Raw genomic sequence first — 23,341 nt, 5'->3', positions numbered from 1 at the left:
GAGGAGATGTGACAGAGGACTGGAATATATGGCAAGAATTAAAAGAAAAAGCAAACCAAAAAAATCCCCAGATTTCACACAATAGCCTGGATTAGAAGAGACTTTAAAGCTCATCTCATTCCAAACCCATTCCACAGGTATGGACATCTCCACTACACCAGGTTGCCCCATCCAACCTGGCCTTGAACACTTCCAGGAAGATACCTAGACAGGTAAAAGCTGACAGGGAACTACATAAAGCCATTCATTTATTAAACATAACCTCCCTAAAATGCATGCAACTTTCTCCTAAAGAAACACAGCTCTTTCTAAAAATTAAAATTACTTGCAAGGTAGGACTACAGACATCAGGACAGAAATCAGCTTCCTAATGTTTTCTTCAAACTGGTTTCTGCAGCTTCTCTCCATCCTCTACCAAGGAAGGAAAAAAAAAAATGGGAGCAGCAGCAAAAATCTGTCATGCTCATGATATCTGTGTGCTACAGACTAGGGATTTGTATTTTGGTTTCCTAGCAACTCTGCAGGCCAATTCTGCAGTGATTTTATACTGAGCACCAGTTACAGGGTTACTTAGTTCTTCTCACAGAGAGACTTCAGAATCTTTAACTGCCTCCTTCTCTCCTTTAATGCACAAATAAAGTGAAAATTTAGGCTGACTGGTAGATTAGTAACACCTACATTTTACTTTTACCTACATTCCATCCTCTGATGATATTTTAGTCCACATGAAAAAATTATGAAGAGCTCTTAAGCCAGTGTTTAATCAAATTGGTGAGGGGAAATGAGCAAATGGAAAGGAGAATCTGCAGATTAAAATGAAGCTATCATCAAAGAAGATCAAAGCCAGAGCTGACCTCACATCAGAGCTATGAAGGACCCAGATGCAGTTTCTGCAATGTCTGTTACAAAAACTTGCCATCTGTGAATGGTAAAAGGAGAAAAAACAGGCAAGAATAACAAGGTTAATTCCAGACCTTGAGGAGCACTAAGCTTTTAAAATTACATTCAGCATATAATTTCAAGATTCATAAAAATGCACCAAGAAATAAACACTGGGAGCATCAGTATTTATGGCTGGGAATTTATTTTCCACTGAGAACAGCTCCAAAGCTGACAGAAGTGCTCCAAGCTTTCCATCACGCTGTCTAGCCAAGTGCCTCCGAGAAGATCAGAAGTTGACCTGCATGGATTTAGTCTGCACGACCCACTGGCCTCCCTGCTGGGGCTGCCAATTAGTTTCAGTTGTGATAGTGTTTTCTGCGATGTGGCAAGTTGCCAGTGGGGAACTGGATTAAGATCACCAAATTTACTTAGTCTGTCAGCCCAGAAGCAAAGCAGTTCTCTTTTCCATGCACAGGTCTTGTGGATAGGTTCAGCTGCAGTTTGAGAGCCTGTGCACCAGGGTGGATTCATGGATTTACAGAAATGTGCTTTGTTCTGTCTCCAGATTTAACTGCTGAAAATAGTTTTACTGTCTAACTGCACCTGCACTCTTCAGAGGGAAAAGGCAGAGACCCAGAGCAGTCACCAGCACTGTGGTCCTTGAGAAACTCTGTCACCTTTCTTGCCCCACAGAAAATCAGTTTAATTCAAAGCAAAAGGTGCTGTTCCTCATGGTGCTTTATTTCTCCTAACTGAAGTCTGGGAATAAATGAAGCAGATAATTTGACACTAACGTTATTAATTTATTTTAATTCTTTGGTTTGCAGCTACGCACGTGGGAGACTCTGCTACCTACTTAGCATAAATTTGCAGCAAGATTATTATCTACTGAGAACAGGTAATTTTCCCCGTGAAGAGATGGCATTAAACTTGGAAAGCAGAGAGAACAAATCACCTGGAAACTGAATCAGCAGGGTGGTGCTGGCCCTCTCCTCCTGCTGATAGTCTGTGCCTGCTGCAGTCACAGGGTTCTGGGGAGAATTTATCCTCTACATGTGACTGAAGATATTTGACTCCAGGCATTTGGAAAGGACAGTGCTACCATGACAGTCTGCTTGCATTGTCAGATGTGACAACAGGAGCAGTCTGAAATGGCATGGTCTGAATGGTGTGGATAACTCAGCTGCTGTAGTTATTAATTATGACCACTTAACACTACTATGGCTGTGCAAGCTGATTTACCACTAAAATGACATTTTCTTGCTCCTGGGAGCATACCCAAATGCAGCAGGAGACAGGGAAAAGCTGAGAGCAGGAAGGAGAATGTACTTTGTGACCACAAATCCTGAGATGTGTTTAATGTGTAATGTTCCTCGGCAAAGAAAATTCCAGTTTGGATTTTGGTTATTAAAGCAAAGTTATTAGGTCTACACACAGGGTTTGAAGGAAAGTTGGGGGAGGAATTGTTTGTTCTGTATTTTTCAGTATTATGATAATATGTTTAATGTTTATTTTGCCATTTTTCACTCACTGCCTTTGGTCAAAACTTCTTTCATTTCATTCTGTTTTACAACATTCTTCCTTTAAATTCAGCTACCACATTCAAGTGATTGCATGGAAAAAAATATCAGAAAATTTAATCAGAGGAACTAAAGAAGGCTCATGGCTTTCCTGATTGTTTATAAGTGCAGTTTGTGTTCAGGATTTTCAAGTGCCTCTCAATGCATTAAAAATCTGCCTATGAAAAAACTGCTGAAATGAGTTGAAGATCAGAGCTTGCATCTTGGAAATAACTTTCTTTTTTTCAAGGTTTGAATAATTTAGCTAGAATAAACTATCCAAAGGCCCAGGCACCAGGCCAAGGAGGTGTGGTTACAGGGTAAGAATGCTTAACCTAAGGCAAAATCCCTTGGCCAGCTCAAGTAACCACAGGGACAAACGCAGAGAGGGAAGGGCAGAGGACCTCTCTTGCCCTTAATTGTCTGAGTGAGCCTAAGGAGATTAGCTGCACAATTAGGGATCTAATTAGTGCCAGTCCCAGCCAGGACAGCAGCCTGTTTTCCTTGTGCTTCAGTATTATACACCTGAGGCCTGACCTATAAATGGAGTTTGAACTCCCTTTGCAGTCCCTCAAATCCCACCTCACCCTGTGCTGCAGGACAGCACCCACACCCCAGGAGAGCCTGTGAATCCACTGGCACAGCATTTGCTTGTCTGGAAACAAATCTTGCTTTTTGAAAAACTCCTTTCCAGAACAGCCCAAGAAGAAGTCATGCAAGGCAGGCATGAGGCAGAACTGGGATGGAAACAGCAACTCGTAGAAGGTCTTGGGGTGGAAGGGACCTTAAAGCTCATTTATTTTCAAGCCCTGCCATCAGCAGGGACACCTTCCACTAGCCCAGGTTGCTCCAAGCTCCATCCACCCTGGCTTTGAACACTTCCAGGGAAGGGGCAGCCACAGCTTCTCTTGGGTCAGGTCCCACCAGCCTCCTAGGGAAGGATTTCTTCTTAACATCCAACCTTAAACTCTTTAAATTTGAAGCCAATCTCCCTTGTCCTGTCACTCCACACCCTCATTCTTTTGAAGCAGTTGTCCTGTTCCTAGTAACCAACTCAATAAAAATATTTAAAAAATTAATTTCATCATATTCAAACCACTCTCAGTCAGTTCTGTTCTAGCTCCAGTCTCCAGAGCTTTGTTGTGGGATGATCTGCTGCTGTTAACTGGTTTGTTCTGGTCACCTCTTGGTGTCTGACCCCAGCACTGCATCCAGCCTGCACCAAGTCTCCTTTGTGTTCTCTGAACCTGTTTTATCCACCCGGGCAAACAGGAGCAGCACTTTTTTTCTCAGCATAAACACATAGGAACAATTTCCACAAGACCACAAAGGGTTTCTGGTGTGGTTTTTTTTTCCCTTCCTAAGTAACCCATTTATTTTGCTAGTTGCATGTGCATGCTAAGAGGGGATGCTTTTAGGGATGGCTGACTGTAATTATATAAGACAAGAGCAGAGAAGCTGCATTCAGATTCATTTCCTCCACAGCCAGAGCCTTGATTTTCTGAGAATTAAATCCCCATAATGAAGGGAAAGCCTTTGTGTGCTGCTATTGCTGTTTTACATCTCTCATTACACCCTCCGACTGCACAAAAGTAATGACCAAATGATTTCAGGGTTTAGCTCTTGAAGTAAAATCAGCATCTCTAGGTCAGTGTTACATAAATAGCCAGAATGTGTGCTGGAAAAACATGCACAGATTGCTTTCTCCGCCTTGTGTAGCGGTGTTTAGTCTCAACAAAACCGGGGTACAGCCAAGAGATCAGAGAGAAACATCATCACAGACTCATGGAATGGCTTGGGTTGGAAACCCATCTCATTCTAACCCCCCTGCCATCACCAGGGACACCTTCCACTATCCCAGGTAGCTCCACCCAACCTGGCCTTGAACAGTTCTAAGGATAGGGATTCACAATTTCCCTGGCTTGTGCCAGTGCCTCACCACCCTCAAAGGAAAGAATTTCTTCCTAATATCTAATCTAAACCGATCAGGCATTGTGAAGCCATTCCCCCTTGTCCTGGCACCCTGTGCTCTGCAGAAAGTCTCTCTCCAGTGGCCCAGAGGAGCAGGAAGCAGCCTCTGCCTGGCTCTTTGAAAGCAGGGCTTGGGAGCTGCTAAGGTCAGACTTCACAGGCAAAGGGCCTGTGAGCAGTGAAACAGGGGGGCTGAAGCAATAACTGCACAGTGTTCAGGAAATCCTGACCTAATGGACTCTGCGTGGCTCAGCAGGCTGGAAAGGAGCAGGGAAGGAGAGCCCCAAAACAGTCTGACAATGCTGTTATCCTTCATTCACTCCTGCTGCAGTGAGAGCATTTGGGGCCAGGTGGATGCTCATCAACATCCCCACAGAGCACTCTGTGATAAGAGTGATTTTAATTTTCCTGGTTTTAAACCAGGATAATGAACTTGTCCTTTCCCTTGTGTTCCCAGACTTCGTCTGCCCTGATCATGTCAGTGGCAAGTTCCTTAAGGCAAGGCTTGTCTTTTGCTGTTTGTCTGTCTAGCAGCACCATCTGACCCAAGAGGCACAGCCACACTACAACATTAACAACAGACACTGAAGCAATGCCTGCTTACAAAAATAAACACATGAAAAATACATTTATGACCCTTGTGTACAGCAAAGTGCTGCACACAGGCAGACATCCATTAAGAGAATATTCAATATCACAGAGTGGTCTGGACTCCCTCAACCTCTTTTCTTCTTCCCACTACTCCCAATATAAATACATTCCAGATCAGAATTTCTTAGGATTACTTAGAAACATCCTAATTTTATCCATCTATTTTCTATCAGATAGTGAATTGTATACTGCGAGAGATAACAGGGTTAAACTTCATCCGGCGTCATAAATATCATAGGTTGTTTTAACAATTACTTGAGAATATTTTCTTTAAAAAAAAAAATCTAAACAGAATAAAATTAAGCCCACAGCAGTGATAAAAAACAACCCCCAAACCATGCACACAAAAGCAAGGCACAAGAAGGAAAAAATAAGGCAGCTGTAACCTCAAGTGGAAACAATTTGATTACCATCAATTCCCTGAAGTACTGACCAGATAAACATTTGTTTACTTTATAAGTTCTGACAAGATCACAACCCAAGGTAGTACAGTGGCAAGGGAGTGATTTTTCTATTTATTTATTAAAACTGCTGAGAAAATAATAAAGACAGGAATTAAAATCCATATCTTCTGTGTAGCTACAAAATATTACCAGTAGGCAGACAAGGCAAACTCACTGGTATTGTTATAAAGATCACAAAGAACCACATGCCTAAAGCAACAGACAGTGAAAAAGTTGCTTAGATTTGAAAATCCAACTTTATTATATTTATAAAATAATTTCCTACCAGATGTCTCAGAACTAATCACATCATCTGGCAAATGTCCCCCTTTTATTTCTTTGCTCAGTTATGAGAAATATTTTTAAGTGCAAATTTAATCTCCATTTTGAAGAAGCAGAAACATTATTACAGGAAAGGATGAATTAAGCAGACAAGGAGTTACTGCTATTAAACTTTCTCCCAGTGCCTAAATATAGAAATTATAGCCAGATAAACTGCTTACGTAAAATCTCTGTATCACTTCTTAAAATGAAGTCTGGAGCTGCAGCAGCTTTGTCCACAGTTCCAGAAGACTTTCTTCATGTTTTTCAGTCACAGAAAACCTCTAGCTTTTTTCCTCTTTTACTCTTATTTCATTCAGAAATTCTTCTGATTTTTTTTTATTTTTTCAGAATTTTTGCAGTCCCCTGGGTTATTTACATCTCAGCTGGAGCTATCACTCCTACCTTTAAGAAACCTGCATTGAAACAATCACCCCACTGGGCATCAGAAATTGGACTTGATCTCCATTTGGGAAAATTCAACAACTGGCTCCATTCAGGGACAAATGAGGTCCTAATCCAATTGGAAGGATGCACATACACAGGGACTGGAATAAATGATGAGATGCACAAATGCATTCTGCATTGCCTGGGCCTAATGAGAAAGGGAAATTCTCACAAATATTTGCATCAGGTGAAATCAAGAATTTGCCATAGTACATGAAGACATAAACTCTTCCAAGACCATTCTCTTTGACAGTCAAAATTAACACAAAGTCTTATTCAAATATATGAAGTCAAGGAGACCACACAATTTAGAAGTTTCCAGCATTAGCCTTTTCCAAATTCTGATGAGTGCTATCCTTTTCTCCTTACACTGAGCCTTCAAGGACTAAGGTATTAAATCTCTCATCCATGTCACCTCATTTACTTGGTACTCCCTGCTGAAAAATAATGGACCCCTTGATAAAGATCACAAACACTATTTCAGGTCAGTCATGAGGGTTTTGCAGCTAAGAGGAAAATAAATTAACAGAAAGTAAATTTAACTTTAGCCAAGTCATGACTGCAGTTTCTGTATAATATCATCTATCATCCCCTCCTCTCTTTGCTCACTCAGCTGAAGTGAAATCTAAACTAACTTATTAATTTACCCAGTCCTGACTCCAAATTTAAAGCCCAGTGGTGGTTCAACCACAGTTTGGATGGGGTGAGGCAGATGAGCTCTGGGTCATAAGTCATCAGCTTTTAAAAAATAATGATCAGTATGTCAAGCTGCATCTGTCATAAAAATATGTATTTTGACATGTTCTTGTGAAGAAGTCCATTTGATTTCAAAATGCTTTTCTTCAGTCCAACCAGCATTTGAAATTCTCAGTCCTCTCCAGCTTCCATCAGGCTGTCAAAATGAGAAGCATTTATCCCTGAAAATTCTTAGTTCAGTATGAAATATTGAAAAGGTGATGTGGGGCCAAGCTGGTGACCTACATTTCAACATTCCAGAAATAACAATACAGAGGGGAGACAGTGGACAGATGAGCAGGAAGAGACCAAAGTCATCAGATGAAAGGAAAAAACAAGAAAAATTAGAAAGAGAGAGGTACATACTTGGCAAACCAGAGAGGGAACAAGAAAGGAGTAAAAAGAAGTGGAAAACCAAAAAGCAGGAAATATGCAGGGAATGTCCTGGGAATAAAGTGTTCTGGGATTAGGGGCAAAACTGAGGACTGTACATCATGCTGAAAGTCTCAGCAACTGGCTGGAATTGAGAAGTGAGAATTCAATGACCAAAATCTGAACATAAAAGTAAAAGCAAGGGATTTAGCCTTATATAGCCCTTGCAGATTATTTCTATTTCAGTTTAGGTCGTTGCACTGCATCCACACAAGTAAGCTGGCATGATTTCCTTCCCCAGACTCCACCGAGCTGGAAGATACTGCAACTTCAAATAATTACTTCAGTGTGCTTTAAGGGCATGATTTTTTCCATGATTCAAGAGGTTGTGAACCAAATCTCTGTGATACTTTCCTATGAATTCTTAGGAACTGCTTAGGACCCTCATTTTGGGAATTTATTAAATCATTGATTTGAAGACTAATTTTCATGAAAAACATAAATAACTAGGCTGTTCTGTATTTCCCCTATTATGTTCTTTAAGATATTACACATAGCATCACAGTGTTTCTTAGACCACTAAAGATAAGAATTTTAGGGCTGATATTTGGCTTTCTATGCATTTCTGGTTTTGAAGGTTGGAATTATGAAATTCCATAGAAAACTGGTTATTAAATTAAAAAATAGAGAGAGGCTGTAGATACGCACAGCTGCATTTTCTCACTCCTTCCATTTTAAACAGCTGCAGCATTCTGCAACAAACCAAGAAACCAGTTCTGTACTCTGGGTTGCTAATTAGTTATTATCTTTTATAGCTTTGATCAATGAACTGCTAAAGCTAAGGCAGAGCAGTGCTGTTATTTGCAAATTAACCTTTAACAGTCTCAAAGAAACAGCACTTTCAGCCCCTGCACATTCTTTGCAGCAGCTTCTTGATGAGCCTTAATCACAGCCTTTTTCTGTAGATGAGGAAGGTCATCTGAAGAAGGTGAATAGAAATTCACTGACATTTTAGGAATTGTCCTCCACTTACAGCCACAGTGTAAAGCTATAACATATGAGATATGTTACAATTTAGGTCTCACCATTGTCTGAGTTATTTTCTTAGGCTCTTTCTCTTTAAACTGGATTTTTAAAAGACTAATTCAGTGTCTAAGAGCTTTGTGACAGTGCTGTGGGACCCTGTAAGCCTCTCCTGTAATGCCTGCCTGATTTCAAGGCTGTTCTAACAGTGAGAGTCAATCCCCCCTCGTTCTTTTCATTGTTTCTGTGCTGATGTTACACAGACTCAAAGGTGCAGACAGTGTCAAATGGTTATTCCATGAAAAGAACAATTGCAGTGCAGCTTTCTGTCCCACTCATCAAACCTATTACCCAACCCCAGGGTGCCAATCTTCTTTCCAGTGACCTGTGTTCAGCAGTCACTTCAAAATCGACACTGTGCCATTCCCAAGGCACATCTGCCTCCTGTAGACCTTCTAGCATCTCTTCTAATTGTTTCTCTCTACCTCTGTGTTCACCTTTCTATGCAAGATCTTTCCTGGTGTCCCCTCTCATGCCCTTAGCTTTCTCTGCTCAGATCTCTCCTCCTTGCACTATCTTCCTGGATTTCATCACAGTTTCATTGGAATTCAGTATCTCTCAGATTTAATATTCTTATTCAGGTTGGATTTACTTGCTTGACATCCAAATAAGTCTGTGAAACTGAGAATTGGGAATGCCACAACTAACAGTGGATAATTCTAATGATTTCTTTCCCTATCAAATGTCCCTATTCTTGGACATTTTTCTTAAAATCCACACAAGAACCCCTGTTCTTTCTTCAGAGTTTTTCCACAGTCATTCTGTTCAGAACACCCTACCCCAAACCAGCAGTACAAAACTCACTAGGAAGACTGACTTTACTTTTCAGGAGCTTTTGCTTATTTGACATATTTACAGTTGCTTCCCATTTAGTTTTCTGAATTCATAACTTATTCTGTGTATCATGCCCCATCAATGGGCCTTGTCTGCATTCCAGGTGATTGCAGCAGAAACCTTCCCCTCTGAGAACAATACAAATTTATTCCAGAGAAACTCTAGTTCCCAGCACAAAGCCAGGGCAGTCTAGGAGTATGTGGACAAGGAATATCCCTAGTTAGCATGGAACAGCAGGAAAAATGGAACAAAACCAGGAAAGTTGTGAGACACACAAATTTCACAGGACAAATGCTGAAAAATTCATATTTGGGGTGATGAGATGCAAAGAGCTTTGTATAAGGGACCTTATTTATGATCTTGTTCCAGCTCCCTGCCATGGGACACCTTGCACTACCCCAGATTGCTCCAAGCCCTGTCCAACCCTCTGACAATTCCAGGGATCCAGGGGCAGCCACAGCATCTCTGGGAATCCTGTGCCAGGGCCTCACCACCCTAACAGAGGAAAATGTCTTGCTGCAGTGCTCCCAACCAGTCCATGATTCCTGCTTGGGAGAGCCCAGGCAGTGCAGACAGGCTCTGTTAAAATAACTGCACTGCATCCAACCCTGGGGCCCCAGCACAGGAAGGACATTGACCTGTTGGAGCTTTAAAAAACAACATTACCACCTCTCCTCCCCAGCTAATTCCCTGAGAAAAGGAAAAGAAATAGCAGATATATTTAGAAAAATGTTACCACAGCAAAATCAGAAGTAGAAAATTAGTGTATTTTAGGATGGCATTTGCCTAGGCAATCATAAGTCAGCCCCTTGTGCATATTTATAAGGGTAGACACTGAAATCCTAATTTCCTAAAAGTCTGTGGGCTATTTGACATGGACTCCAGAGATGCCAGTATTTCACCCACAGCTTCACCTACACACTTGCAAATTTTAGATGTGAATTTTATCATGAGATCCTTTCATCTTTTACAGAGCTGTCTGAATGGAAGTCTTTTATTTTCCCCCTCTACACACGGTGTGTGGCCCAGTGCCTTATTTACTGCACACATATAAAGTCTACATTGAATACAGGATTTGAAATTTCTCGTGACTGTTTTCCATCACAAATCCTTACTGTTCTCCTGAGTCTTACATGTGCTGTGAAAGCATCTTTAGACTGTTTTTGTGAAGTATTTGCATTACACCAGTTCTGTTTTGTAGATTGGAACCAGCAGCACAGAGAAATACACAAAGAGTTGTCTAATGTCTCATAACTCTAAGCTCTGAATTATTCATAAGTCTGATTTATTCAGAAATTGTCAGTGCTTTATGTCTAGAGCAAAATTTGTGTTCATCTTAGTTTCTGTTAGGAACACTCACCATTTTTGCCAATCAAGCTCCATTTATTCTGAGTTACTTATCAAAAACACAAAGTTCACTCAGTTTAGTGGCCATTTAAAATTTAATAGAATTGCCAAAACTGCCAAAGGACATAGAGCAGAGCATGTAGGGGACTAACAAGATGCCCCAAAGAGCTAAATTCAAAGCCAGAGGGAGTTTGAATCTTCTTGTCCCACCTCACCCTGAAGTTTCCTGACTGCAAACCTACAATTGGCTGAACTGGTGCCTAAGAAGATGCAAACACAACTTTAAAAATGCCACATCCAGATTCATTGTTTTTTGCATGGATGAAATATTCAGTAAAGTCAACAGGAATGCTGTCAGTCAAATAAGGACTGGGCAACACATGTTTGCTGAAAAACGTGTGACGATGTTTGAGTTCAGCTATATATTAGGAATTAAGGATTTACTGATTTCACACTTGTTATTACAAGTCTTGAACCTAAACCAAAAAAGGAAAGAAGCACTGAAAGAGATATCTCTGGGAAATGAAAGGCAGGATTCTAAAGCAGTGGTAGTAATTTGCTAAATATGTGGTGTACTGAGGTTACAAAAGCTAACACAACCATTAATCCTGAGATTTCTCCATGAAGCACCTGTTTGCTATTAAGGATCAGGGACATCTAAAGCTTTTGGTTACAAATAGAGGAGTTTATTACCTGAAACCCACTACAAAAGGAAGCAAAAAGGTCTAATTAATGTAATATCAGGGTCGCTAATCCCTGGGGAGTGGACAAAGACAAAACAAAATAATCTTCTTTTTGCTGGGATGCATTGATTGCACAAGTGCCTCACAAGTCATGGAAGGAAGCAACAATATGAGCCAAGGGTTTCTGCTGCTCAAACAAAGAGATGCTCAGGTTCCCAAAGCAAGTCTAAAATGATAAGATCCAAAATAGAATAGTGGGGCAGGGCTCTGGGACCCAAATGCCACTGGACCTCCTCAGATGACAGAACCATCCTACCTTTGCACTTACATCCAGGTGCTTGGAAGTACCAGCAGGAAAGGTTTTTCTGGGAGAAAGTTTGTACCCATAGTGAAGTGGATGTAAGGCCATGCACTGAGTGCTCAGCCAAGGATGATTGGTGCAGCCGAAAGCCGGAGGGAAGCCCTCGCAAAGGTTACAGCGTTCTTGTGGTGACATTTTCAAATGCAAGCTCCACACTCACACACCCTTCACATTCTGCAAAGGGCTGTGTCTTCCTGCAAAGCCTGCAGCAGAAGGAAGGGCACACAAACCCCAGGTGATCATAGCCTAGGGCAACATCATATATTAAATTAATTTCCAAATCTGTTTCTGCAAACAGCCCTTCTGCACGACCAGTGCAGGTTTTGCTGGGCACCATTAACTTCTGGATGTTGCTACTGTGGTTGCAAATCCTCAGGTTGTTCCTCAGCCCTTTATCCAGGTGAAATTTCCATTTAAATAGAAAGAAAGGTTTGGACCAAAAAGGATTGAATGAAGTAATCCTAATTTTTGCTGCTGAAGACCCCATTTCCCAGCACCTGAGCTGCCTCTGCGATGTGAGCATCACTCCTCATTTCAGTTCCTGACTGACAGTGCTCACAGAGCTGCCAGACACAGGGCATCCACTGAGTTTACAGTTTAGTTTGGACATGGCTGAAAACAGTGACTGACTGCTTCTTTAAGTCTACATATTATTCCTGCTCCAAAATCGAAATTGAGAATATTTTTTTTGTCTCCACTGCAAAACATCCAGGTGTTTTTTTTTCCTAAACTACATGAGAACCTTCTGCCAATTCTTATTGACTGCTGTGAAGTCATCAGTCAGTGACAAAGTAAATGAAGCTACATTTCAAACCATGCTTTTTGTCATTTATATTGTCAAATAAATAATTAGTGCTTTCGTTTCCATCATCATGTATTAGTGAATGAAAATAAGTAGCAAAAATTTAGGTCTGATTTCACCACAGAAAAGTAAAATGAGAAGAGACATTCAAAGAGACTTACTGGCTTTGTAAAAATAACAAAAGGAAAACTGATAAGCTCCTACCCCAGTTTTACTGTTCTTTTGAAATGGAGGGCAAACCAGCTCTGGAATACACACACCTGAATACACACATCAGAACTGAACCATTATTCCATTATTCCATTACACAAACCAGTAACCTCCAAAAGCAGGGTGAAAACAGGGATCAGGGACTCTTATCTCCAGTGCTCATCTGAGAGTGAATAAAGAAAAAATGTATTTTATACTTTACTGTTCCACTCTATTTAGATTCCACAGATTAATTTACAAGAACTTTATATCCAGATCACAGAATGCTCTGAGTTGGAAGGGAGCCACAAGGATCATCAAGCCCAACTCTAAAGTGAATGGCTTGTATCTCATACAGAGACTGAACCCACAAACTTGGGGTCATTTTCACCATGCTCTGACCAGCTGAGCCCATCTGAGGGGCTTCACTCAGAGATACAAAACAGAGGAAAAACGAAGCAGAAGCATTAAGATATCTACTGCAGTTCACATTAGTTCTTCCCAAATATTCTGGATTTTCACATCCTTACCTGCTGTAGCACTGGAGACTGTTGGCCACTGCTGGTCAGGCCCTGCTGGTCCTCCACGCAGGACTCCTGCCTCCTCCATATGCACAGCACTGGGTAAGCAAATATCACAGTTGGATTATCCAGTTCCCTTCTGCCCTGGACTTCACAGCATTTCCCTTTCCTGCTACTCTTTAAAGTTCATAACTATTTATCACTGTGCAGCTACTCCTACAGTATTGCATGATGTTAGCAGAATGACAAGCAGCTGTTTTGGCTTGCAAAAAATACCTTTGATTATTTACTAAAACCCAGTTGTGGAATAACTTATAAAACAAACACACCTGCAGAACACCTTGCTCTCGTTTACTGGGAGTCTCTAATAAGTGACACATCTTTGCTATTAGGATGTAGCAACATTAGGCAAATGATTAAAAAGTGGGTGGGGTTAGTTCTGAGCTTCTGCCATTATGCCATTTGAACAAACCCCACCTTCCTGGATTACTGCACATTTCTTGTGAGTAATTCAGGAAGAGAAATGCATTTTCTTTAATGCAAAAACTAATACAGCAAATTTTACAGTGTCACATCATGAGCACTGGGCATCAAAAGCAGCAATTTGCACCTTACATGGAAGGAAAAGAAAAAATCTTCTATCTTTAATACAAAACTAAGCATGATATTTGTGTGCTGCTCCTTAAGAGAAACAGGATTCCATGGCTGTGTCCCTGTCTCTGCTCACTGGCTTCACACTCCCTTTCACACTTACAGCTGAAGTTAAGGGCCAGTTTCATCCAAATGTGGCAGACATCAAGGGCAACAAAGTTCTACAAGTTTAGTGAAAAATCAGCATTTTATGAAAACCATCAACTGGGCAGAGCACACAGGCTCAGAACATGAGAGTCTGGGTAAGGACAGGGGCTGCTGATATGAGAGAGCAGAGGAACACAAACCATTTCCCAGAAAGGCCCCATTAATCTTGTGGGATTAAAATAAACTCTTACTTTCCATTAATTGTTCAAGTAGCTTCAGATAAGATCTTGTACTTTGTACAGAAAGGAATGTGGATCCACAAGAGCATGCCTGACTCAGGACCAGCAGGTAAGGTGCTCAGGTAGGCAGAATTCCTTCTTCAGGATCCTGCTCCCCAGACTGTTCATTGATTTACAAAAAAATTGAAAGTCACAGCAGGAAAATAAAAGAAAGAAAACAGCTTGCCCAGTAGGCCACAGGGTCAAGCTTGCTCTGTCTTCCTTTGCTTTTGGTCCTTGAGGTTTAGATTCCTTTTCACACAGCATCTCAAAGTCAGCTGGAAATCACTCTGTGTCCTCACCCACATGAAACACAGTGTGACTGAATTTAGGATTTCAATCTCATAAAGACTCTGCAGCCCTGTGGATAATGGATAAAGGTACAGCACCACTGGACCAACAATTTGAGAAACCCATACACGCCTGCACTTTGTGCTGCCACCAGGAATTGCTGAAGCCTCATAACTGCATTTACACCTGTACAGGAATCCTATTAATCACATCAGATTGCACCTGAACACAGAATCAGTTTTCTAATCTACTCAGGGAGAGTAAAAATACTGTTTGATTTAGACTCTATAGAAGCAATTTTAATATAATTCTCTTTTTCCAAGTATACTGAGTAGAAAATTACAGCAGAGACTGCTTGCGATATTAAGCAGCTGATTTTCAAAGATGTCTAAAGAGATTTGGACAAAAGCCTCACTTTTCCTTCTTTGAAAATCCATCTCATATCTTCAAAAAGTCCTTTCAACTGTATTAATCTTCTTGATTGCACCATGTGGTTAAAAAACCTGCTGCAGGAGCAGCTACTTTTATGGTAATGAGAAAAAGAAGATGGAAATGCAGACAGACTATTGAAACATCAGCACTGATGATTACAGGGAGCTTTAAAATAAACAAAAAGCATATAATGACAATTAAATGATTCAATAATTGGAACAATTATGCCTTGACAGTCAATGGATACAAAAGCAGAAGGTAAAAAGAAAGAACAGAACAGCTTTACAGCAGTGCAATAACAGTGTAAGATGCAAGTCAGACTGAATCTGTAGCACGTGGAGATTGGAAGTGACAGCAGCAGAACTCAGGTGCTTTCCACCTCAGCATTTCAGATATCATCAGAAAAACCTCTGTCCTTTTCACAGAGGAAGAAGACAGAATTCCATTTCTCTGGAGAAACACCACACATACCTTTGCATTCCTGCCCTCAGGGACGCAGAGTAGCGCCAGTCCGGATTGGGATGTTTCGGCTGTAGAAACAAAACCCAGGACAAAGCTGTTAGTGTCCTGTCCAGTACAACATGTTAAAAGGCATCTGTATCTGGCAAATTTTTTCAGGAAAACCTATATGGATAGACTCAAATTTTATGAATTGCCAAATCTTCCTACAAATCTAAAGAAACTTTCAAATGGGCACACAGGGAGTGTCTCTGCAATAAATTTGTTTGCACACCACGGGCTTTGGCTAGAGATGATCTCTGTGGAACAACATTTAATGCTGCAAACTGGTGGAAAGTTATTTCATACATTCATCAACATTTTGGGCACTGGATAAGAAAACAACATCAGAAATCCAGAAAATATTGTTTGTTTACCTGATAAGGTGAGGAAACTTAGAACTCCTGCACTAAATATTATCTGCCTGAGGGTGTGCAAATGTAACTCCCTGTGAGGGGGACGTGGGGCAGTGAGGTTTCTGCTGGAATTCAGTGTACTGCAGAGGACTGCAATAGATGGTATCAGATTTGCAGACTGCAGCAAGTCTTTTATTAAGGTCAGACATGTCCATAATACCAAAACCTATTAGATTCTCCATATTCATGAGAGGACATAAAAGGTAGAAGGGGAAAATAGCCAACAATACCCTTTGACCAACAAACCTCTGCATATGCTGATGTGCTGCAGCATGACTTGCTAAATAAAGAGATAATTAAGAAATCCTCAGTTGATCAGAAATTGCTCCAGAAAATAGTTTTTGCATTGTCAGGGGACTGTCACTGTAATTTTCAACTACACCCAATGAGTGCAAGCTCAGGTCCCTTAAAATTAAGCCCTGAGGACATAGCAAGGTTATTTCTCAGGATACTAAAACCACTATTCTGTAGGTGATAGTGTAGTGAGTGCTTAAGTTCAGGCACTGGAATTCAAAGACAGAACTTATATCCAAAACCATAATGGACTACATTCATTCCTGATGTGTCTTGCACAGTGCCAATCACACAAATAATAAATGACAGTAATGGTTTAATTCTCTTCAAATTATTGGAGGCAGATCAGAAATGAATTTGACCCCATTACTTGAAAGAGAAAAAGAAAGTGTTGAATGTTCTGAATTATTTAAAGCCAACTCTGTCTTTCCTCTTGAGGTCTGGCATATGCTTTTCCCTGGATCAATAGGTTTTATTCAAACAAAAATGGAGCAATTACAACTTGCAGTATTGCTCTATCACCACATTCCCAGGTCCAGCATCACTCAAGACTGAGATGCTCTTGGATGATGCACATTCTTTACGGTCTGAGTTACACAAAAGGGAGGAGGCTGCTGTTTGCAACCACACATTAAACATCTGTGCTAGCAATTTCCTTCCCATTTAGCCCCCTGTTCTCTGTCATGCTCAGGTTCTGCTGAGTTTAGCAGAAAGTGGTTTGACAAGAAGCCCATTATGCATGGTTCTAGTCTTTTCTGATTAATTCCATTTTGGCCCAGTCCCAGGGATGTCAAAGCAACTCTAAAGTCAACCATGTAGTAAGAGTCAATGAAAGAGGATAGAGAACAACACACACTGATCTGATCCTCTCCTGAGTTTACCTTTCTTGAGTAGGAAGGGTGCTGACACCAGAAGATTTGTCTTTTCTTCTGATTTTTTTTTTATAGTAAGGGAACTGCTGGACTTTTGTTCTATTTAGCAATTTGAGAGGTGCAGGTTACTAACTTGTACAGGTAACGTGAGGAGGAGGAATCTTACCACAGTCCCAGGCAAAACACAGATAAAGTGAGATTACATGAAAGCATGAAAAAGTCTGACACTAGTTGGGTAGGAGTGAGAAAAGAGGAAAAAGACCACTCACAGTACATAGATTTTTGGTTTTCAGATGAGAGCTTTCCAACTCTTGGCTAGAAAACAAAAATCAATGTTCTGTTTGCAATGGGACGTCAGATCTTAAATGAGTGATGGTGGCAGGAGAAACTGATTAGTTAGAAATTCAGCATTTATTCACTTCATATGCACGGACCAAGACTCATGTCAATATAAGAGAAATTAGGAGACTGGTATTTTCAAGGGTTACTATCCAGAAGCTCCAGCATTTTGTGGCTATTCCCAAACAGCTCTTTCTTTCCTATGGCTCTTTAGGTAGGGCTGCAGTGCTGTTCCCAGAGGAGCAGAAGAAGGAAGGAGGGAACAGGATGAGAAAAATTTATTCTGGAGGTGGAACTATTGCCACAGTTGACTGCCAGGGGCTGGGGATTTTTTAACTATGAAAAGAAATCAATATCTGTGACTTCTTTTTGAAGTCATTACAGGAAGAACCAGAGCATGAAGCAGTTGGGCAGCAGTTTGCCTTTGTGCAGATCTATTTTCACCCAGTTTTAGCACGTGCTTGCTGCTTGACTGGGTATTTTCAGAGCCCAGCAAGAGGCACATTTGTCCCACACTTGTGTTAGCACAGGTCAGTGTCCTCCAACTGACAAAATCAGTGCAACTTCTATTTTGTCATCATATCTGGCTTCTCCTTTTGTTCTGCTATGGGCTGTAATTCTTTCAATTTCTCTGGCCATAAGATAAAAGTTGTTTCAATACATCTCTAAATGAGACTGGACTAGAAAAGCAATAAAGCATGTCCAGTAACAGAAGTTGAGCACAGCAGAAGCACCAAACCTATTCAATAAGATCTCTCTCCCCAACTCAGATGCAGCAGTGCTGCTTCTCAGAAATCCACCAGGAATTCACAGTCTACATGCTTGGGTTGATTTATATCTCTGGTTAAGAACAGTCCACCTTCACCACAGCACTCCCTGAAACCTGCCACATGGCCAGGTGTGTCCCACAGCACAGTCACTGTGCCAGGACACCATCCCCAGGCAGAGCTGAGTCCTCAGGCAGTGCCAGGGGCTCTCAATGGGCTCCTCTGCAAAGCCCCAGAGTCCCAGATTTGGTTGTGGGATGTGCAGTGTGCCCTAAACCAACACCAGCAGGACAAGGTACAGCTGGCCAGGAAGAGTGAGGACACAGAGGGAGCACAAAGAGGAACACAGGTTCTGAAGGGGTCTGGATATTCCCAGTTGTAAATCCCCAGATTCCCACTATGTCACACAAAGCTGGTGAAGAAAATATTGTTCCTTTTACCTCCCCAGCTCATTACAAAACTCTGTTTATCACAATCCAGCACATTCTACTAGGTTGAAGGCAATTTTAGCTTCCCACTTCCCTCAGAGGTTTTTGGAAGTCATGTAGCAAGTCCAGCAGTGCTGTCAGTAGGTGAAAGAAAGAAATCCCATGATCCAGCACAGAAGCAATCAACCATTCCCCTTCTTTCCCATCAGCTGCTTTTTCTGATTCAGTTAAAGCACACATCATCATGGTGTGAGACTAAAATCCATCCAGGTGCCTACAGAATGGTTGTCACTGCACCAGGAGAACACCTCATGCCACCAGTTTGCTCCTGCTGCTTCTTCCAGGCACCAGGCTCACATTCTGCCATCCACATAACCACAGGCATTAATGTTACTACTCATAAAAAACCAGCCCCATTGGGAAGTCTGATAATGTGAATGTATAATGTAAAGCAGAGCCATCTTAGGAGCAAGAAAGCTCATGCAAAATGTCACACTCTTGTTTTCAAGTGGGTTAACTGAAGAATTGTTTCACTGGTTTGTGGAGAATAAATTTAGTTGAAAATGTATTGTTACAAACATTTTCCTCAGCTCTCTTTTTTATCTAATACAGTTAGAATTTCTCCCTGGGGTAGGAGAAATTTCTAATTTTTAAAAATATTGGCCTGATCCCATATTCAATTCATCAATGTACACACTACCTTTCACTACAGTGCTTGCTAGAACAAAACCTGCTTGAGGTAGAGAAGCATGAATCAAATATTTACAAACAGTTACCAGATGCTGAGACTCTTAAAAACATCCTGCTTCTTTCTGATTTCCACACAAATGCACAACAGAATGACATGAGGTATATTTATCAAATGTATCTGCTTTGAAGCAATAATAAAAGCCTCTAAGAACCTCTGACCACATAAGGCTCTGCTTATTTTCCAGTGAGACAGTGCTGACAGGTGCGAGGAAACAGAGGCTTCTATTCCTGCTTTCCTTCTGTAAATGTTTAGAATTGACTTGCTGTGGAGAATAAACTATTTAAATATGTGTTCATCCTTGAAGAAATCAAAAAGGAAATTGGAAGGGGGATGTAATTCAAAAACCCAAAGTCTGGGAATGTTAATTTTCATTCCTAACTCTGAGAAAACTGAGGTGAAGGGAACAGACAAATGCTTCTGTAAAGTACATTTAATGAGCTCCAAGAGAAGGAAAACACCTCTGCTCAATCCTGGGTGCAGATTTCTGCTGTCACAGCAGGAGCCTCAAACCAAGAGTTTGTGCCCTGAAGCACAGAGCACCTTCCCTGCTTAGCTGAGCAGGTTCAGACACTGCCATTAAACAAAAGAACAAACATTTATAGTTAACCTTTTCAATGTCAGCGGGGCTGGAGAATTTCTTAAAGGCTTAAGTTCTTGAACTGAGATTGTAAGACATTCCACCATTAATACCTTTAAATCCTCTGAGAGAAATCTCCTGGACAGACTGCTACAAACAATGCTCTGGGTTTATTAGGTTTAGACACTTCAAAACACGCTTGCATTCAAAGCAGTATCAAAATGTGTTCAACTCAAGTGTTGCTTCCTTTTTTCCATGTGTTTAGCAAGCTGGTTTTGAAGTGAAAAATACAGAGACAAAGACAGAAGCAGAGCAAACAGCTGTAAAACTTCAGTGGATCTCATGGGTCTTACCACCATCAATGTGCAGGGTTTTTTTCATTTTCTTTAAAAGTGTCCATCAAGCAACATGCTCTATTTCTGACCATCCCATGAAACACTGTATTTTTTCATCCACATGTGTCACCACACAAAAAAGGGTTCAAGGAAATGTACAATATAAAAGAGTTTATATCTAGTTCTATCAAGTATCCTGAGTGCCCACTCCTCATTAAGAATGTACCAGGCTGCCTTCTGGGACAGAAAACTCCTGTTAGAACATTTTGGTTTGATTGTTATTTCCTGCATTGAAGGGAAAAGGTTGTCATAAGATGCAAGACAAAGAATGAGCTTAACTGCACAGGATGTAAGAACAAAAAGGGAAAGATGAAAAGAAAAACCAAGGACCAGACACTACCCAGACATCATTCAGCATCTTCACAGGAATAGGAGGAAATAAACTCCAGACTAAAGCACTGAAACCCTTCCTGAAGATGAGAGATCATCACTGCAACAGTGCCCAGTGACAAAATCACAACTTCACACACAATCTCTTCATCATGTGTGCACCCCTCTTTGGAAAGACAGGAGTCCAGGCTGCCCACAGCCCACACAGCACCAGAAATGAAGCCACAGTTATTTTTTTATCCCTTTATTTTGCCTGCACTGCCTGCCTGGTCCCTCTGCAGTAGTTATCTGATGAGAGAGCAATATCCATTAACCCCGCACTGCTACCCTTATCACCAGCCTCCTGACAGCAATAACCGTGTCCAAGGTTTTCTGTGCAGCTGCATTAGTACATTTCTTCTTTTACAAAACACCCTTGGTCTGAGTCATACCTATAAATCCATAAAGGACTGTGTAGGTAAGCAGGGTGAGCAGCTATCTTGCAGAAACAAGCTTCCCTTCCACCTTCACAGTGCAGTAAAAAAGGAATGGCTACACAGGAGTCAGAACTTCACCAGGTACAAATAAGCTCCTGCCTAACCTTATTGCACTTGTTTGTATTTCTGCTGTATCCTTCTAATGACCCAATAAAGTCAGTCACAACTTCGTGTAATTATTAGCAACTTTGATCTTATCAGCAAATATGAAAATAATTAAGATTTATTGCCCCAAGTGTTATTGAGATTAATCCCAAACGACTTGGAAATATTTTTCCTCTCATTGTATAAACAACATTGTCAAAATTTGTAAAACACTGTCAAATCCTAGGTATGATTATCTGTGCATAGCAAACCCATTCACCTGGTCCCATTATCACCAATGAACAACCAGCAGAAAATACAATTCCAAAAACTGTGTGGAAGAAAAAAAAGAAAGCACCTGTTCACATTATCCAAAAGTAACACATGGATCAGAGATTGACTTTGTAAATTGGTGCAAGGACAAAACTGCCCTGCTGTGCCTCACAAGCAAAGACACAGGATCATAAAGGCTGATTCAAAGTTCACTTTAACTAAAAAGAGAAACACAGTTCTCTGAAAATCTATTAATACAAAGATCATTATCCTTAAAATGTAGAATTTAGGGTTGCTAAGCAATTGATGGAGTCATTCAGTGCAAACGCTGAGCCTGAAACAGGAGAAAGATGTGACTTTAAATATGTAATTAGCTAGGAACTAGCAATTAGTGAATGCCATTACATTCAGCCATTTCCTCAAGTGCACATGGCCTTGATACATCCTCACAGAATGTCCCACCACAGGACAGGTTAAGAAGCAGAAAGCAAAGAATTTGTGATGATAAAACTTGTCAGAACCTCTGTTAAATCATACAGAACGAGTTTAATAACAGATTCCCATTTTGGATGACAACTCCACACAGGCAGCATTCATTAATTTGTTCTACACTCTGCTTTTGTACTCCAAGTCTGGGCTGGCTTTGCTGCCACTGCCTGATCTGCACTGGTTGTTGAAACTTGCTAATTCATTGCATTCAATGGAGTGAGTCTCAAAATTTGATAGGAATCTCTTTGTTACACTGATTTCCTACTCGTCTTGCATCCAAAGTGAAGCCATTTTCTCCTAGTGCTTTTCTTCTTGCACACCCCCCACCCCAAAAATCACCTGTGAAGTGTGTGTTTCACTCCTTGATTCCTCAGCATACATGCTTATAGAGCATGTCTCATATTCCCTCCTATATCAAACACATTCCAGGCATTTTATTACACTCAGAAACATTTTAAGATACAAAAAAATGCAGAGAAAAAGTACTTCCCCTGTACCCTGCCACTGTGATTTACAGTAAAACACTGCATTAATTTTAAATGGATTAATGTTGAATAGATGATCATTACTCTCTAAAAGCATTTTTATGGAAGACTTGCTGGCCCTTAAGACATGGGCATCTTTGCTCAACAAAAAACAGTTGCTAAAGATGCTAACAGCTTCAGATGTGAAAAAGTAGAAATAAAGAAATAAATAAATTAGTTGTATTTCTGTGGCAAGGATTCACAAGGCAGGCTCCTTTCTTTCCCACCAGTTATTTCCCTGACTTTCCCTCATCATCTTACACCTGCCACAATTATGGGATACAAATAACAGAAAGGAATGGCAATATTTTCCTTTTGTGTACCAGAATTAGTCTCTCCTGTGAGTGCTTCTGAGTTCAGTCCCAACATGTGCAAAAAGGAAATTGCATAGATCATGCAAACCACACACCAACTGCAGGCTTCCTGCACACCAGCATAAAGCAACCATTAATTCTTCACTGTGGGAAAGTATTGGAAAGGTTAATACATGGCTGGTCAAACCATAGGTATTAAACAATTTTCAATAGAAACCCAGCAGGTTTAAAGTTGTCACTTTGTAACTTAATGATGGTGACTTGCTGTAATTCTCTGCAAAGATGTCACTGGGTTGTCACAGGCCAGAAGGCATAAAATGCAGCACTGGGTAGAACAAACATTATCAGAGGAGGGATTGCAGTTTTCAGACAACTAAAACATGCTCACATTAGCTCACACTTGCAATGATATGCTTTTCTAAATTCAACAGATTTACTTAGGCACAAAGACAGCAAAGCAGCAAACATCCACAACTGCCATAAAGTAACCTTCTGGTTTCAAGGCTAATCACGGATTATTTTTCTCCTGCAATATGAGTTTTCCCATCAAAACTGTAAGACTAGATGTGTCATT

The 23,341-nt window shown here is 40.8% G+C and overlaps 1 protein-coding gene across 7 annotated transcripts in view; it reads right to left on the bottom strand.

Moving 5' to 3' along the window:
• Positions 1-23,341, bottom strand: part of LOC131584098 (protocadherin alpha-C2-like) — a 105,816-nt gene that overhangs the window by 22,554 nt on the left and 59,921 nt on the right. For all 7 annotated transcript variants that reach the window (XM_058848869.1, XM_058848868.1, XM_058848866.1 and 4 more), the window contains exons 2-3: positions 15,412-15,470; positions 13,211-13,299 (exon numbers count right to left, since the gene is read on the bottom strand). In XM_058848869.1, the coding sequence (XP_058704852.1) occupies positions 13,211-13,299; positions 15,412-15,470 (148 nt within the window). The remainder of the gene's footprint in view (positions 1-13,210; positions 13,300-15,411; positions 15,471-23,341) is intronic.

The sequence above is a fragment of the Poecile atricapillus genome, chromosome 13, assembly GCF_030490865.1.
Source record: "Poecile atricapillus isolate bPoeAtr1 chromosome 13, bPoeAtr1.hap1, whole genome shotgun sequence".
In the NCBI taxonomy this organism is placed as follows: Eukaryota; Metazoa; Chordata; class Aves; order Passeriformes; family Paridae; genus Poecile; species Poecile atricapillus.
This window is presented reverse-complemented; position numbering and strand designations above follow the sequence as displayed.